We start from the raw sequence: 17,660 nt of genomic DNA, 5'->3' as shown, positions 1-17,660 counted from the left end.
TTGGCTACATCACTCAGACTTTCCTCTGCTTTGTCAGTCAGCACTGTAGAGATAGTGGATCACCCATTGCACATGGTGGTTGTGGGGATTCTCTAAGTCAATCCACTACATGCTCAGAGTGAGCTGCTGAGTTTGTAGTGACTGTTGCAGAGTCCCGCACCATCTGGTGAACTCTGTGTGCTCATGGTCCCTGCTCTCCTGTGCCTGTGCTGACTTAGCCAGCCTTGTCTGGTCCCGCTTCAAACTCATCTTCTCCAGGAAGCCCTCCAGGCCGGGCACCTTCCCGCCATTGCTTCCCAAACACTTTCCTTGTGTATCTGCTGCTCAGGCCATGTCTTAACCCTGAGCACAGCCCCAGGGAAGGAAAATGGAATAAACTTAACTAGTGCCAACCTTGGCGTTGGGATGGAGCTCCCTGGCAGCAGTCCTGGGTTCTTTCTAGAATCTTCCCTGGGACTTTGGGGAGTTTCTTGATTCCTTTAATGTTAGCTTATTTATTTTTCTTTTTTTAAAAATATTTTTTATTTATTTTATTTTATGTGTATGAGTATATTGCCTGCATGGATGTAAGTGCGCCTGTGTCGTGCAGTGGCCTCAGAGGTCAGAGGAGGGCCTCAGATCCCCTGAAGCTGTAGTTACAGATGGTTATTAACTGCCATGTGGTTGCTGGGAATTGGTTCCGGGTCCTTTGCAAGAGCAGTTAGTGCTCTTAACCGCTGAGCCATCTCTCCAGCCCCAAAGTTTGTTTATTTATTTTTCAGGTGTAGAGAGACATCTTTTAAAAAACTGATTAGCACTCTCATTTTTATAAGCAGAATTTGTTTCTGGAACATTATAGAAAATAAAGGTTTCATTTTGAATGAGTAAATCAGGTCTAAGCTTAACAAACTATTCTTGTGTGTTACAAACAGGCCTGTCCTGTAAACACATCAAAGATGTACAAATCATTTGGTCTCAATGCAGTGCTTCTGAAGATAAGACCCAACCAAAAAAGCTTGAGGCTTTTCTTGAATGCATTATTCTTGACTTATTACTAAAATCCATCTTGTGGCTGTCCCCACAGGTAAAACCTTCTCCCCTCAAGCTTAATCCTATATGAGTTTGGTCTAGCCCTTCCTGGACTCCATCCCTCTGACTTTTCATTGGGAGGGTCAGGCCCCCAAATACTGTGTGTTTAGTGCCAGATTTATCACTCTTTGTAAGTCTTCTAGAGACATTTCTCTTCATATTATTTTATAGTTTTACATGTACACTAGTGTGTAGTGTGTGTGTGTGTGTGTGTGTGTGTGTGTGTTTTGCTGGGCATGAAACCAGGGCCTCACCCATGCCATTTTAGAATCTTTGACAGATTACCCTTCCCTCTAGCATCTTCTTTGGAACTGTTTAGTGTTAGTGTCCTCTGAGAGCTCTCTCAGGATGCACTATGTCATTTACTCAGCCGAGGGCCCTGATCAGGAACCCTTAGGAATGCTGTTTTTGTTTTTTAAGATTTATTTTTAGATTTTTTTAATACGTGTGTATGTATGGGGGTATATGCACATGCATGAAGGTATCCATGGAGTCCAGAAGAGGGTGTGGGATCTACTGGAGCTGGAGTTACAGGTGGCTGTGAGCCACCTGGTGCTGGGACCCAGACTCGGATCTTCTGCATGAACAGTATGTGCTGCTGAACCAGCTCTCCAGCCATGCAGGAAGACTCAAAAGCTCACGAAGTTTGAACGTCTTCCTCAGGGCCAGTCAGTGGGTCAGTTAGAAAGAATATGGTGCCAAAGCCTACCTTGTTCCTGTGACTGCCGTGTTTGTTTTCTGTCCACGCAACCTTCAACTCTAGGGGCCTCTGCTCCTCTGTGTCTCAGGTTCCTTCTCCCCACCCTCACTCCTTGAATCTCGGCTGTCTCAGTACCCTGCTTTTCCTCTCTTCACTTTCACTTAGGATCTCACTCCTGAGAGGATCCCCTAGGCCCTCCTGAATTTCTGCCATTCAGTATAGGCCTCTACTTTGTCATGGGTCCAACCTGATCTACATAGGTGAGCGGGGTGTAGCCATGTGAGGGTCAGGATAGAGAGTTTCCTTTGTTCCCATCCCCACTGTCCTGAAAGCATGTGACACACCCATATAATCATATCCTTCCTCTGTGCACATGGACATATGCATGATCTCATGTATATGCATGCATGCAGCACATTCACACCAGTGTATGCTCCTACACACATGTATGTGTGCACATAAGGTACATATCCCTCATGCATGCTTGTTTTCTTTCATATGCATGCATTCATATGAGTGTACATCTACAGTGTGTACTCACACACACAAGAGTGCACAGCGGATGCATGGACATTCACAGCCACACCTGCTCCCCCTCCCAGCACTGCTCCTGCATGCCCGTTTGCACCCCAGCATCTGAGCAACTGCCTTCACCTGAATCAGGTCCCGAATGTGCAGGAGTCCTCCATGACCCTCTCTTCCTTCACGTCCCTCCATCTGGGAAGACAATGGCTGGGGGTCATGTGTCCAGTCTCCAAACCTTCAAGATGACTGTCTTTTTTAATATTTGAGGAAAATTTGGGTGGGTGGAGGTGGAAGGAGGCATACGTTGGTCCTAGGGTGAGCTTTCCATGGTTAGGAACAGCCTGTTCTTTGAAAAGAACCTAGAACAAAGGGTCCAAGGGCAGTTGAGGCCCCTGAGTCCTCTCTGCATCTCTGAGCACCTCCCCAGCATATGTCAACTCAGCATCAGGTCAGGCTCCATGAACATTTCTCCCTGGAACTGACTGATTGGCGAAGAAGGGTCCAGAAACTTTTTCTGTGCCTACATCTTTTGTCTCTGTGTTGAGCTCTTCTTGGCCATGCTGTCTCCTTGTGCCTTGACAAAGGCCTCTGAAGCCCCTGGCCCCTCCAGCACGGTCCTGCAAGCCCATCTTCCGTCTTCTGGCACCACCTTATGCTGTGGCCTCTTCTTGCTTTTCTCAAGGCTTCTTCTTTTTTTTTGGTCTTTTTGAGACAGGGTCTCCCTATAGCCCCAGCTGTCCTGGAACTCACTCTGTAGGCCAGGCTGGCCTTGAACTCACAGAGATCCGCCTGCCTCTGCCTCCTGAGTGCTGAGATTAAAGGTGTGCGCCACCACGCCCGGCTTGTCGTCTTTTTTTAATATAAAAAAATTCATTTTCTTTTCCTTTCTTAAAAAAATATTTTCTCTGACACTTTTACATATTTACTGGGTACAGTGTTATGTTTCAGGGTGTGTATACAATGTGTAAAGGTTAAATCAAGGTAATTAGCTTACCATTATTTCAGACATCATTTCTTTGTGGTGAAAAGATGAAAAATCCTGTCTTGTAGCTATTTCAAAATCCACACTAAGATACTGCTAGCTGGAACCACCCTGCCATGCTGTAAGACAGCAGACGTCATTTCCAGCTGTGTTTTTGTGCCGTATTATCACTAACCTCTCTCTGAACCACCGTCTTTCCAGCTCCTCCAAGAGTCCGTTCTGCTTTCTACTTTTATCAAGTCGCTTATGATACATTTAAAATGTTTTTATGCGTATGTACCTGCATGGGTTTATGTACACCATGTGTGTTGCAGGGGCCCATAGAAGTTAGAAGGCACCCCAGGAACTGGAGTTAAGGCTGTTGTGGGTGCTGGGAACTGAGCTTGAGTCTTTTGGAAGAGTCGTATGCACTGCTCACTGCTGACGTCACCTCTTTAGTTTCCGCAGGTGATTGGGAACGTTCAGTATTCTGTTCCTGTGTTTGCTTATTCACTGAGCACAGTATCCTTTGGAGTACACAGCCAAAAGAAAGGGAACACATCTGTGTTTCACTCTGTTATCCACCATCATCAAGTTGTGAAATCCACCTAGGTGTCCATCAAAGGCGAATGGACAAAAAATGTGGCGCATAAAAACAACAGAATATTTATATATTTATAATATGAAATACTGTGATTTGTGGCCACGTGGATGAGTCTGGGGAACATGACGTGAAGTGGAATAAGTCTTGCTCTTCTTTGAAGCCTCTGGGCCAAGAAAAAGCTATTTCCCATCCACCCAGGGCATATCCTTCTCTTTCCCCTTAGTTTCCAGTTATAGATTAACATTGCACTTGAGGTTTACTTGCCACAGCGGGTTGGGGGTGGGAGCACTATCACTATTGTGAGACAGTAGGAGCACCCTTCTTGTTCTCTCGGCCATCCAAAAAGAGATTAATCAGATCAAGGACCACTGGTGTCAACCTGAGCCTTCCACCTCCCTCACCCCCTGCCTTCCTTCCTCACCTACGCACCTGTCTGCTGTTAGCACCTCTCTTCCTATAAGGCAAATCTGGCATGTAACATGGCCAAGTGTTCAGCCCTAGGACTGGGTCTAGACTAAATACCATGCTTGTAGTTGGGCCACAGCAGGCTGATGGAGCTGGCTTTCTGGCTAGTGCCAGAATTTTTTTTTTTTAAGGTATATTATAATACATGAACACTAAAACCTTATGAATAAATTCACCCTTCCGTTCTTGTTCAAGAAGGTGCCTCTCCTCAGGGGCCATTGTGGAAGAGGGGTGGAAAGATTGTAAGAACCAGGGTTGGTGCACGAGTATAAGGAAACAGAGGCTTTCAGGCCTCCAGGAACTTGCTCATATGAACTTGCCACAATTGTGACAGCATGCACAAGACCCACACTGACTAAATCAGACAAAAACCCAACATAGAACTGGGGAAATGGGCATCAGGCCCCAACCCTTGCCAAAGAACTGATTACTGCTGGGTGACGGAGACTAGATCTTCTTTAAGGAAGTGACCCTCTTAGATAGACTGACTAGCCTCCAGTGCATTAACTTGCATCAGGGGACATCTGGGTACAAATGCTTGACTAGCTAGGACGTAACATATATGAGAGAAATTCAGTGAAGGGGGGGACAAGGGGCAAGAATGGGTGAGGGGATCTAAATTTGATTATGATCTATATGAAATGCACAAAATCTGAATAAAATGTTTTTTAAAAAGAAGGTACCTCTCAATTTTGTGATCTCCTGGGATCATTTGTGGCCCCTTTGGTTATTGTTAACCAGACAGAGGGTGAGTGGCCCACTGTGCCAAATGGACTTAGATAACAACTTAAGGTAGTGAGGGGAAGCCCTTCTTAGAAAAGAAAAGGCATAAAAGTTACTTTAAAAAGCGTATAGATTTAATTTGTAGAAAACTGCATAGAATTGAGTCCCCAGATACCTTCTTTTCCCCTACAACACTTTGCTTACGTACATATCTTGGTTGGCTGTGGCCCCTTGTTTTAGTTGGTGAACCATGTGCATTCGTTGGTATTAACTAAGGTGTATTGTGGACACTGGGGCTCACTCAGTCATACAGTTCTATGGGTCCTGACAGATCTATGATGTCCTGTATCTACCTACACAGTGTCATAAAGAGCAGTTTCACTTCTCTAAGAAATCCCCTCATCCTTCCTCCCTCCCATGCTCCAACCTCTGGCGTCCCTCATCTTCTCTTTCTGTGGCATTGATTCTTTCAGAGAGGCAGTTAGAGTTGGAGACTTTCAGTGTGCAGCCTCTTTAGACGTCTTCTTTTGCCTTGAAGCTTCTCTGGGTATTCCGTGTCTTCTCCTGACTTCCTGCATCATTTCTGCGTATTGCTGAATATTCCAGTTGCCATTCACCTACGAAAGGACATCTTGGCTGCTTTGAATGATGAGAAATTAGGAATAAAGCTTCTACAAACATTCGTGTCCATAGTTTTTCATTGACTGGGTAAATTCAGTTGTTCTGCAATATTTTCAGGCGAATGGTGACCTGCCTGTGGATACCAGAATCCACAAGTACCAAGGTTGCTGCTGTAAAGTGACATATCTAGCATTTGCATATGACCTCTGTACATCCTTCCATAGACTTTAAATCATTTCCAGATTTAGATACCTAATCCAATGAAAAAACTGTATAAATAGTCATACTGTGTTGTTTAACAGCATTCTGCACATGCAGACTTTCTTCCCCCATATCACTTTTTATGAGGTTGGTTGGATCTGAGCACATAAAACTCAGGAATATAGAGGTCTTACTGTAGGTAGGTAAAAGCAACTTTCAAAAATTGGACATTACAGGCTGGAGAGATGGCTCAGCAGTTAAGAGGACTGGCTGCTCTTCCAGAGGACCCTGATTTGGTTCCCAGCCACTGACGTGGCAGCTCACAACTGTCTGTCACTCCAGTTCCAGGGGATCTGATGCCAGCTTCTGACCCCTGCAGGCATTACATGCAAGGGTGTGCTTACATATATGCAGGCAAAAAAATTCATACACTAAAATAAAAATAAAAATGTTTAAAATTGAACATTGAGCAGGAGTGGCTGTACATGCTTGTAATCCTAGTCCTTGGGGGCTGTGACAGGATCAGCACAAGTTCAAGATCAGTTTAGGTTACAAAGACAGACCTCATCTTAAAATGAATAAATAAATAAATATTCTTCTTCCAAAATTTGGATATTGGAGATCTTTCTCCTAAGAGTCATCAAAGAAGCCCTCTTCCTTTCCTTCTAACATTTCAAAAGACAAAGCAAGGCCTGGGAGCAATGGTAAGAGGGTCTAATGCTTCTGCCACCTGGGCAGGTTAAGATTACTTAGCACCGAATGGGGTTCATCTTCCTGGTGCTAATTGGGGGCCCACCTGGCAGTGAGACTGGTTACCACTGGGATCCCGAGAAAGCTGGACAAGGGTACTGTCTGGGTAAACCCTGGGCTAGCCAGATTTGTTCTGTGCATTTTTCCCAATGACTGGGGTTGGCCACTGGGGTTCTAGTGAGTGGGAAGACAGTGGCTTTGAGACGACTTTATTCTTTTCATTTGTACCTAATAATTATGTTTCTGTGCCTCGTCCTCTGGCTTTATAACCCTTCCCTGTTTTCTTCTTTGCAGTTGTTCATTTCTGTACTTCCCCTTTTCTGTGGTTGTTCTAACCAACCGCTGGGGTGGCTCTGTAGGCTTTCATGCCACAGAGTTGCTCAGTTTCGTTTTTATTATTATTATCAGTTTCTTTTACCTCAACACTTTAAGCTGTTTTTCTATACAATATTTGTTCTGAACCATTTTCCTCCTTTGCTGCCTTAACATGATTTCCATTTTTCTCAGGCAAGGAGGCTTAATTTCACTGGAAACAAACTGTGACTTTGCTTTTGATCAAAATAGTCCTGGTGCTATATAGTCAGTTTTCACCGAATCACACTCTGGGTTATTCCTGGTACGCTATTGTGTGCGTTTGTCTGCACGTTGGGCGTACCGTATGTGCTTGAATAGAAGTCAGACTTGGAGAATGTCTTAATTATCTTTGGAAAACAGAATGTTTCTTATGGAGTCTCTGCAAATCTCTATTTTCGTGGGGGCATAACTTCAGCTTTCATTTTCATCAGCAATATTCTAGTTAGAGAATACATTGACTTTCATTTGAGTCACTGATGACTTTGGGGGCTCTAGCAGTCACCCCAAGAATCTGGCAGAAAGAGATGAAGACACCTGGTTTAATCATAAGCCCTGAACGCAAAGCCTCACACAGTGACAGCCTAGGAGACAACACTGAAAACCACTCATCAAGTGGTTAATTTGTAGAGATTTTAAATGGGTCCTATTATTATACACAGACACAGAAAAGAGCAGTATTAGCTGGTGATGCGGCTCAGTGGTAGAATGCTTGCTTAGCATGTGTGAGGCCCTGTCCTTAGCACTGAATAAAAGGGAAAAGGTGTTGCATTGAGATGTCCAGTTTTAAGGATGGGCTAGATTGCACTGCAGTGACTCAGAGAATCCTCTGGTCCGGACTTGACAAATTGCTTTGCTATTATCTCATGAAATGTAAGGTATGAGGGTATATAGATGGTAATTCTAAAATTAATTATGCAAGCGTTTTAGCATATGGTCTTTCTTGTGGGGCTGGGGAGTGATCCTCAAGCACACTGGGGAGTGGTCCTCAAGCATGGGGAGTGAACCTCAAGCCTGAATGCCTCAAGCATTCGTTACAGTCTGATGTGCTCACTGATTCGATTTTTTCCTCTAATATTCCACCCTTTCCCTGGACAATCTCATATCCCAGAGGTTCACTTCCTGTCCATACTGAGGTTGAAAATTGGTCACAGGCAGGCCAGATCTTGCTCAAAAGTTCGGCCTGCATAATGTTATTGTTGTTTTAAATGTGGGTTTGTTCCCAATGTTTGAAAATTGAGACCAAATAGAGATTTCTGGTTCCTCTGGGACTAAGCTTTGAGCAACTGCCCCTGTTAAATGGGAGACCCCTGCTCTGTTTACCACGGATCTAGCTGCTGTTGCTCTTTGCTCCAGTCGCTGGTGTTGGGGGTCAGCCACCATCTTTGTTTCATCATGATTAAACCCATTCTGACAATAAATGTAAAAAGAAAAGTTTTTCTTTTGCCAATCTCTCCATTCCAATGTAGGAAAATTAAAGCGGACCAACAGAAGAGGGTGTGTGTGTGTGTGTGTGTGTGTGTGTGTGTGTGTGTGTGTGTGTACAGTTGTGGAAAAATATTGTTACATAATATTTGTAACTCAATGTGTGTTTGAATTGACAGGTTACATTTATAATTTATAATTTTAAATTATAGTTTATAATTACTGACTGAGATAGCTCTGATGACCAAAATATATTCTTTAAAACACTGTTTCCATTGAGTTTTATTTTATGTGTTTGAGTGTTTTGCCTTCATGTATATATGTGCATCCATGTTCTACAATGCTTGTGGAGGCCAGAAGGGAGTGTCAGATCCCCTAGAACTGGAGTTACAGATGGTTGTTAGCCACTTGGGTTGCTGGGTACAGAACTTGGGTCCTCTGTAAGATAGCCACTGCTCTTAACTGCTAAGCCATCTCTCCAGCCCCTAAATATATCCATTTGCACACATATATACTTCTCCACAAATATACATTTGCTTCTGAAATCCAGAAGCATCTCTTTGTTTTAATTGCATTGTTATTTTTTTATTATTATTAGTTTTGTAGTGCTAGGGGTTGAACCCAGGACTTTGTGCATGTTAGCCAAGTGCCACAACCCCAGGCCCCAAAATAATCTTTTTGGTAATCTAGACTGGTTGTTAGTTACTGAATTCCTGGAATGTGCGAAGGTGCTAGGGTACAGGTGAGAAAGGCAGACATGTTTTCTGCCCTCAGGGAGCTTACAGTCAGCTAGCATGGGTGCCACAGGCATGTCCCACTCAGCACAACCCTGTGTGCTTTGTGTCTTCTGCCTCCTGGTACCTCAGGGTCAGTGAATGACATCATCCACTGTCAGATGAACAGTCTGCAAACTCAATTCCCTTTCACCATGTCAGGTCAACATATCTTCAGATATAACGCCATGATGAGGAGGTAGACATCTTGTGGACTCTATCCTTCTACCTTGGTAACACCTATCTGCTCAATAGATTAAAATAGTATCACCTGCCAACATGTCATGATACTCAAACTTTAAGCATAGAGGCCCATGAAGACTGTGGAACTGATGACTTAAATCAGCTTTTAATTTTTAAAAAATAATATTTTTTTCACTGACTTGCATGTTGTGGGGAGGGGTGAACCACAGCACAAGTGTAGAGGTCACAGGACAACTTGCAGGGGAGTCAATTCTCTCCTTCCACCACATGGGTTCTGGGCATCAAACTCAGATCATCAGGGTTGGCAGCAAGTGCCTTTACCTGCTAAGTCTTGTCACTGGCACAATTTTAAGTGCTTTCCAAATCCATTGCTGGCTCTGATTGACCTTGCTCACAGTGTCACAGCTGCCCCCGCACTTTGAAATCCCCTGGGTCTCAGGCAGCACCTGTCAGAAATGCCCTTCTTTCTTTGCGTTGTGGTTCCATTTAACTTCCAGGTTCTAGTTTAGGCCCATTCCTGGCCAGTTCTCACGATCTATCCCAACCTCATTGCTTTCTGCATTCTCTGAGATCCTTCAGCTTTATAGCTGATGGCGATTATTTATATCATGTTATCGATATTAACTTAGTGAGTGAGTGGATCTAGCAGAAAGGCTCCTGGGTAGGTTGGAAGTGGCTCTAAAATACTGTGTTTTCTTTCAGAAGGGAAATGTTATTCTGTTTTAAATACTTATCTGAAATGTGTGGTTTTGTTTATTTCAGAGACTTGAAGATAGAAAATTTGCTACTTGATGAAGACAATAATATCAAGCTCATTGGTATGGCTTTCTTTTTTTTTTTTAAAGTAAGATTACATTTTAAGTGTTGTGTTATCAATTCTTCACTTTAAACATTACCCATGATCTCTATCTGACCCTCAGACAAGACTTCTAATTGCCCCTCTGGTACTTCTAACATTTAATAATAGTTTTGAAGGTGAAAATGAATTTTAAGAGTAATATAACAATGTATTTAAATAATAAATTCAAAATAATTAGGAAAGTAAAAATACGTCATTTGATTTTGAAATGAATTTTATAGTCCCAAGTAAATATTTGTTGGTCACACTTTTTTTGGCTTATTCAAGCTTCAGCTTCTTTTCTTTGTGTGTGTGTGTGTGTGTGTGTGAGAGAGAGAGAGAGAGAGAGAGAGAGAGAAAGTGTGTGTGATGTATGTGCATCTGTGTGTGATATATGTGTGTGCACAAGGACTTGCGGATATATGAGCACAGGTGTGCATCTGTGTGATGTATGTCTGTGTGATGCATGTGTGTGTGTACAAGGGCTTGCAGATGTATGAGCACATGTGGACATCTGTGTTATGTATGTGTGTGTGATGTATGCGTGTGTGTATGTACAAGGGCTTGCAGATGTATGAGCACATGTGGACATCTGTGTGATGTATGTGTGTGTGATGTATGTGTGTGTGTACAAGGGCTTGCAGATGTACGAGCACATGTGGACATCTGTGTGATGTATGTGTGTGTGATGTATGCGTGTGTGTGTGTACAAGGGCTTGCAGATGTATGAGCACATGTGTGCATGTGGGTGATGTATGTCTGTGTGTGTGTGTGTGTGTGTGTGTGTACAAGGGCTGTGGCTGTATGAGCCCATGTGTGCATGTGGGTGATGTATGTCTGTGTGTGTGTGATATATGTGTGTGTGTGTACAAGGGCTTGCAGATGTATGAGCACATGTGGACATCTATGTGATGTATGTGTATGTGTGTACAAGGGCTTGCAGATGTACAAGCACATGTGGACATCTGTGTGATGTGTGTGTGTGATGTATGTGTGTGTGTGATGTATGCGTGTGTGTGTGTGTACAAGGGCTTGCAGATGTATGAGCACATGTGTGCATGTGGGTGATGTCTGTGTGTGTGCCTCTGTGTGTGTGTGTATGTGTGTACAAGGGCTGTGGCTGTATGAGCCCATGTGTGCATCTGCATGACGAGGCTCGAGGTCAAGATCAGGTGTCTTGGTTAGCTTCTCTCCATCTTATTTCTTGAGACAGGATCTCACTGAACTCAGAGCTTGCTTTTTGGCCAGGCTGTCTGGCCATCAAGCATTAGGGATCCTCCTGTCTCCCCCACCCTGACACTGAAATTACAGATAGGTGCTACTGCAGCAGCTTTTTATGGGTATTCGAGATTCAAACTCAGATCCTTATGCTTGCATGGCAAGCACTTTACTGACACAGCCATCTCTCTGGCCACTGCAGCGTAGACTTAAATTAAGATGATTCTGAACTTTTCTAGAGCTTTTTAAAAAATTTAAATTAACAAAAAAACTTCTTATTAGTGGTAGAAAATAGTCTGGCTCAGAAACGCTGCCCCTTTGCTGTATGTTATCCCGCTCTTCCATGCAGCTGAGGAGGCCCCAGAGATGGAAGAGTGAGATTGGTCTTCTCCTTTGAAGAATCTCATGCAAACTCTGGCAGAATAAGGCTGTGGAGACAAGTGCCTAAGAGGGATGGCTAGAATCTGGATTCACTGGCCTGAAGATGCAGAGCAGCATAAGTTGTCTTTCTGGTCCGTAATTCAGGATCCGAAGTGAATTACTCCATGACTTGTTTTCTGGCAGAATTAGGTGCTTTTGCCAGTGTTGTTTGGCCTGTGCTTGTTGCTCTCGGCTGTCAGTTTCACATCCAGCTATTAGGCAGTACCGTCTCCTATTTCTTTCTTTTCCCATTTCAAATGCAAGTAATTTCTTCCTCTTCAATGGCTCGAAAAGGCCCATTGGACATCTTGGAATCACACTCATTCTCAATCAGTAACAGGCTCCAGGCTGCAGAGACTCCAGCCTCTTTGCCTGGGTGATTAGGCATCTTGACAGGTGTTGATAGATTTACCCATTAGTGGAAAATTAACAGCAATGAAGAAACCAATCTCCCCCACCCAAAAAAAAGGCTTTTTAAAGACTCTATTTTTAGCAGATTCTTAGACCAGCCCAAGGATTTTCCTTTTGTTAAATTGTTTTTGCACTTCAGTTCTCCTGAGGGCTGAATACAGGAGCAGTGAACCGAGGCCCCGCTGGCGCTGGAGGGTCTGAGGCTGAGCTGAAAGGCCTGCAGGCTGCCCAGTGTCTTTCAGTCCCACTCTCTACCTGGGATCTCAGGGTAAGGAAAGGAGAGCCCCCTCTTGGTGTGTAATTTGTCACTGGAAAATGTATTTGGAAGTGGCCGTGACAGAATTAACAGTAGAGAAGGTGCGATAACAAGATTGGAAAGGGCTGGATTGGCATGACAGTAAAAATCCTATGATTTCCTTCTGTCGTGTAGACGTCAGGTGAAGAGTTTGTGGGTCCCGACAGGGATGGTGTCCAGATCTGTGCTTTCCTTCACTTTCTACCTCCCTTTCTGCCTCTGTGCCTCTTCTCTGTTCTGCAAACAGCAGCCTTACATTAGCACTTATGAAACTGTCCTACGGAATACACAATGCTGCAAAAGACAGACCTCTTTGTCAGTGAGGCGTTTCCTCAGAAGAACCAACTACTGGCATGTTAGGCCAGTGCTCTCTCAGCCCAGCTACATCAGCAGCGTGGAAACCAAGCACTGGAAATAGCAGGTGCTTTTGTTAGTAGCTCAGAATCACTTGGACTCACTCAAGCACTAGGAAGAGATTGCAGTTTTAGCTGGAGCCTTGGGCTCTCCTCTCAGTGAGGTGCTGGTTACTTTTTAGAGACCAGAGACTACTTCATTCACATCGCCCCAGGTTCTTCATTTCTCCACTGGCAAGTACTGGATTAGCACTTAAGTCATCAAGACTGCAAAAGATAAAATCACAACTCTTTCAGACTATATTTGCCTTTATTTGGGATTCTAAAGTAGACACCATTCCCGACCATAAATAGTGTAGAATATCCTGACCTACCCCATGGGCATGTCGAATTTATAGCTAGAGAAAAGGAAGTGACATACAGGAAACAGGACAGAAAATGGAAGTGAGGTACAGAGGACCAGATTGGTTACAGCTCAGCAATGGCTTATAGGAACATATTTTGGGAGCCTACTACTTGTGGGTGGCTGAGGCTCACCTCCTTGTTATAAGAGCAGGCTACAGTCTTTACATATCAAGGTAGGCTGAGAAAACAGCCTTTAGGCCAAACTTAAAATATGTACAGAGGTAGCTTTAGGCCACAATTTACTAGTACAAAATAGACCCAGTCTATTGGAAAATGACCAGGTGTCAGAAGTCAGGTCATAAAATTGCTAGAAAGGAGGCTCTGGCCTCGGATTTCTGTTAGTTACAATGTTTCTCTTAGCTCTGGTTCTCTCATGACCAGCTGAAGCTAAACATCCCAACTGAAACTATAAATGAAGAAAACGTCACACCACCCTAGAAAGCAGTGAGCTGTTCCTTCTTGCTTCCCTCAGTTTGGAGGGAAGAAGCCCAGTGTCTTCTGAGTTTTCTTGCTGCTGGGATGGGGAGTATGAATCAAAGGTCTCCATATTGTTATTATTTTAACTTGAAAGTCCTTTGAAGTTCTTTTCTTCAAAGGACTGCCTAGGTGTTTTTCAGAGGTGATTATAGCTATTATCATTTCTTAATAGTTTCTCTTTCTTTGAAAGAATTTGGTTTAGTTTACGTAAGTTGTGTTTCAAATTAGCTAGAATTGCCAGGCCTAAGCTTTGATTCAACCAGGATTTAAAAAAAATTCTTCTTGAAAACTGAAAACACAACCTGATGCTTGTGAGTTTAGTATACCCTTAAAGTGTAAGAGCACAGCCTTGTGCATATCCGCTGGGGCATTTCGTTGAGATTTCATTTTGCAGCTCTCAGAAAATTGAGTGATAATTAGCTTATGTATTTACCAAATCTAATTGAGGCCGACCTATGTGACATTACTAGGAGGCAAATTTCTCTCTAGTTTCATGATTCTAATTATAAGCATATGTGTAAAAATTTAATAACCATAATTATGAATGTGAAACATTCTGTGGGTTATTTCTCTGCAGTATATTTAAAATCAGGTCTTTTGGGCTAGATGAAGGTGAGTGACTTCAAATGCAGGCTCTGAGCCTTTCCACTTCCCAAACCCTCTGCTAATTTATCTTCTTGAAATGTGCTTAAGATAAGGCCCAGGCTCTGTTGTTCCCTAAGGTGCCTGTGACAATGGAGGGTCATCTGGTCTCTTATCTTACCCTTCCCAGCCCTAGTTGAGAGGGGGAAGTGGAATGAGAGACCACTTTTTGTTTTATAGACCCCTGCTGATGGGAGGAACAACAGGTGGGTGCTCTCTTCAATCTTGGAAATTTACACATTTTGGGGGACTCCTATGAGATGGGCTCCTAACACAACAGCGTCCCTTAAAACGTTGCACCCAGTAACATCGTCATGTCAGTGGCACTGTCTCTGCGCTCTCCTGTAGCAGGCCCTTTCAGCAGTGTTGTTCAGCTTTAAGTAATGATGGTGTCTCACTTTTCCTCCTCCAGCAGTGATACTGCAATACAAGGTACTAGGGGCCGGATTCTTCCTGAGGGGTCTGAGCTGAAGGTTTGGTGCTCTGCAGAGCCGGAAAGAGGTCCGGTTCCAATGGGGTTCTCTTCAGAAAAGCTGTTGGGTTACATGGCTCACTGTGATAAGCACTAGGAAACTTTTCAGCCTTGTCGCCTTGCGCCATGCTGGGTGGGTGGATTCAAGCCTTCCCAGCTCTCCACTGCTCTTTTTCCTTCCCAGAGCTTTCCTGTGGCTTTTGTTAAAGGCATGCACTTACAGGTGGAGACATGCTAGAGCCAAGGGAAATATAGTAATGACAGGAGACGGAACTAGTGCTGATTGTGCCAGAGGAGAAAGTATGGGGTTTGCGTCCAGCCTCGGAGCCAGTCACTAACTTGCCCTGCGGCTTGGGAGCCTGGTGTCTGGGAGTTAAGGACCACAGTATTTACACTGGAGTTCAAAGGATGACCCAAGATCTTAGATCTTAATTCTGAGATCAACAGAGATTGAGGAAAGATTGCAGAGGAGGGCAGAACACTAACAGCTCTCTAATTACCCTTCAGCGGCAGTATCTTCAAGATCAAAAGTAAACACGGCACAAAACTGGTAATAGATCCAAAGTAGCTGCATGGCTTGCCGGCTTCCAGTCGCCTTCAACATCTAAGAACAAAGCAAAGCCATGAAGTCACTTAGTCAACTTGGCATACCATCCTGTAGGCATGCCAACTTGCAGGGCTGTTTCAACTGTGGGAATTTTTATTTCCCTCTTCGCATCACCATATTTACCACATACCTTTGGGAGGAATTTTTTTAAAAAAGACTTTAATGAAATGAAATGTTGAGCAAAAGTCAGCTGCGAGTGGCTGTCCTGCTTGTCACCGAGGACAGTGACTACATCAACAGCCAGCCAGAGAAAATCAGTCTTCATGGAGCCTTTCCCAGCTTGGCCCCTGGGAAGCTGAACTCTCACTCAGTATGTGCTCCCTTCCTGCCTTAGTCCTAGAAAGCTTCAAATCTGTCTTTACCCTAGATGACTCATTTACAAGAGTTGATGGAAATAGGCTTTGGCTCATCATCCTGTTAGCTCTAGCTGGATTGTGCAGTGAGGGCTGATGGTAAAGCATTCCAGTTAAACACGGAACTCCACATGCCTCTGTCTTGAGAAGTCTACCACGGGTTATAGTTTGCAGCTGGTGGGTTTCCTGTCGGATGCTAGATTATGTGTTAGCCTGAGAGAATGTTTCCTTTCCTGCTGCCTTTTTTTTTCTTTCTTTCTTGCCTTCTTATTTCTGTAATTTTCTAATTCAGAGCCCATGTTTGTGCTCTCTTCTCTACAGACTTTGGTTTGAGCAACTGCGCTGGGATCCTGGGTTATGCGGACCCGTTCAGCACGCAGTGTGGCAGCCCAGCCTATGCTGCCCCAGAACTGCTCGCCAGGAAGAAATATGGCCCCAAGATCGATGTCTGGTCCATGTAAGTTATCAAGCTTATAAAAGTCAGTGTTTCTTTCTTTCTTTCTTTCTTTCTTTCTTTCTTTCTTTCTTTCTTTCTTTCTCTCTCTCTCTCTCCCTCCCTCCCTCCCTTCTTTCCTTCCCAGTTTTTTGAGACAGGGTCTCCCTGTAGCCCCAGCTGGCCTGGAACTTGCTATGTAGACCATGCTGGCCTCCATCTTGCTGCCTGTTGCTGGGATTAAAGGCATGGCTTACCTTACCTGGCCCCCTGCTCCTTTTTTATGAAACCATTCCCTGCTATCTGATGAGAATGTATTTAGTGGAGGCCATCCAGGATTTTTGGAGTTTGGCTTTTCTTCTCTTTTTCCAGGCTTTTCTTCATAAACTTTCAAAATGGCCTTTTCAAACATTCCTTAAGGTGCTGGGGAAAAGCAGAAAGCCAAGTCTGACCCCCACAGACCTCACATTTGGGTTTCGTGAACCACCTATGCCCCTACTAAGTCTCCTTCATAAAGTTGGGCCTGGTGATGTAGGTCTGAAATCACAGTTACTCAGGAGGGTGAGGCAAGAGGATCCCAAGTTTAAGGGCTGCCTCAACTAAAGAGTGAGTTGAAGCAAGTTTGGGAAGACAGTGAGGCTGCCTGAAAATGAAAAGGAATAAGAGGGCTGGAAAGGCAGCTCAGTGGGAAAGTGCTTCCTTAACTCCCCTGAGGCTCTGGGCGCAGTCCCCTCCATAAAAGCAAACCACACACACACACACACACACACACACACACACACACACACCCAGTGCTGATGAACAGATCCTGCCATGACCTCCAGAGCATCACCATCTCGCTCGCTCTCTTGCCTCCCTGAACCTTCCTGGTCCTCCGCCTGTTCTCCCTCCTCCTCCTCCTCCTTCCCCTTTGGCACCTGCCACTACCTTTTATTCCCCTGATTGTAAATCCCTTCCTTGTCTCTCCTGTGTCCCAAAGAAGTCCTGGAAGAGCTGGGGAATTCATTAATACTACACAGAAGCTATGCGAGGGAGAATTTGTGCAGAGTAAATACATAGGTAAATAAGCAAACCAATAAATAAAAGCATTGTGGGAGCCCTGGATACCAAGAGATCCTCCAAAGGTGTCCTGTGTCTGTGGGACAGGGAGAGCAGGTGACCAAAGGGAAGGTGGGGTTGGTAGATGAGGGAGCTGGTGCAGTCCTACGTTTTAAAAAAATATTTTATTTATTTATTTATTTATTTATTTATTTATTTACGTAGGTAAGTGCACCTGTGTCGTGCAGTGACCACAAAGGACAGAAGAGGCTGTCAGATCCCCTGGAACTGGAGTTAGGGACAGTTGTTAGCTGCCATGTGGGTACT

General features: G+C 44.1%; 1 protein-coding gene across 1 annotated transcript in view; it reads left to right on the top strand.

Moving 5' to 3' along the window:
- Hunk (hormonally up-regulated Neu-associated kinase) overlaps positions 1 to 17,660 on the top strand; it is a 125,982-nt gene that overhangs the window by 59,233 nt on the left and 49,089 nt on the right. Inside the window, 2 exon segments of the mRNA XM_008835983.3 lie at positions 10,134 to 10,189; positions 16,184 to 16,319. Coding sequence (XP_008834205.1) covers positions 10,134 to 10,189; positions 16,184 to 16,319 — 192 coding nt within the window.

Source organism: Nannospalax galili, unplaced genomic scaffold, assembly GCF_000622305.1.
Source record: "Nannospalax galili isolate Female #2095 unplaced genomic scaffold, S.galili_v1.0 scaffold136, whole genome shotgun sequence".
In the NCBI taxonomy this organism is placed as follows: Eukaryota; Metazoa; Chordata; class Mammalia; order Rodentia; family Spalacidae; genus Nannospalax; species Nannospalax galili.
Note: the sequence above shows the minus strand (reverse complement) of the source record. Positions and strands in the feature narration are given on the sequence as shown.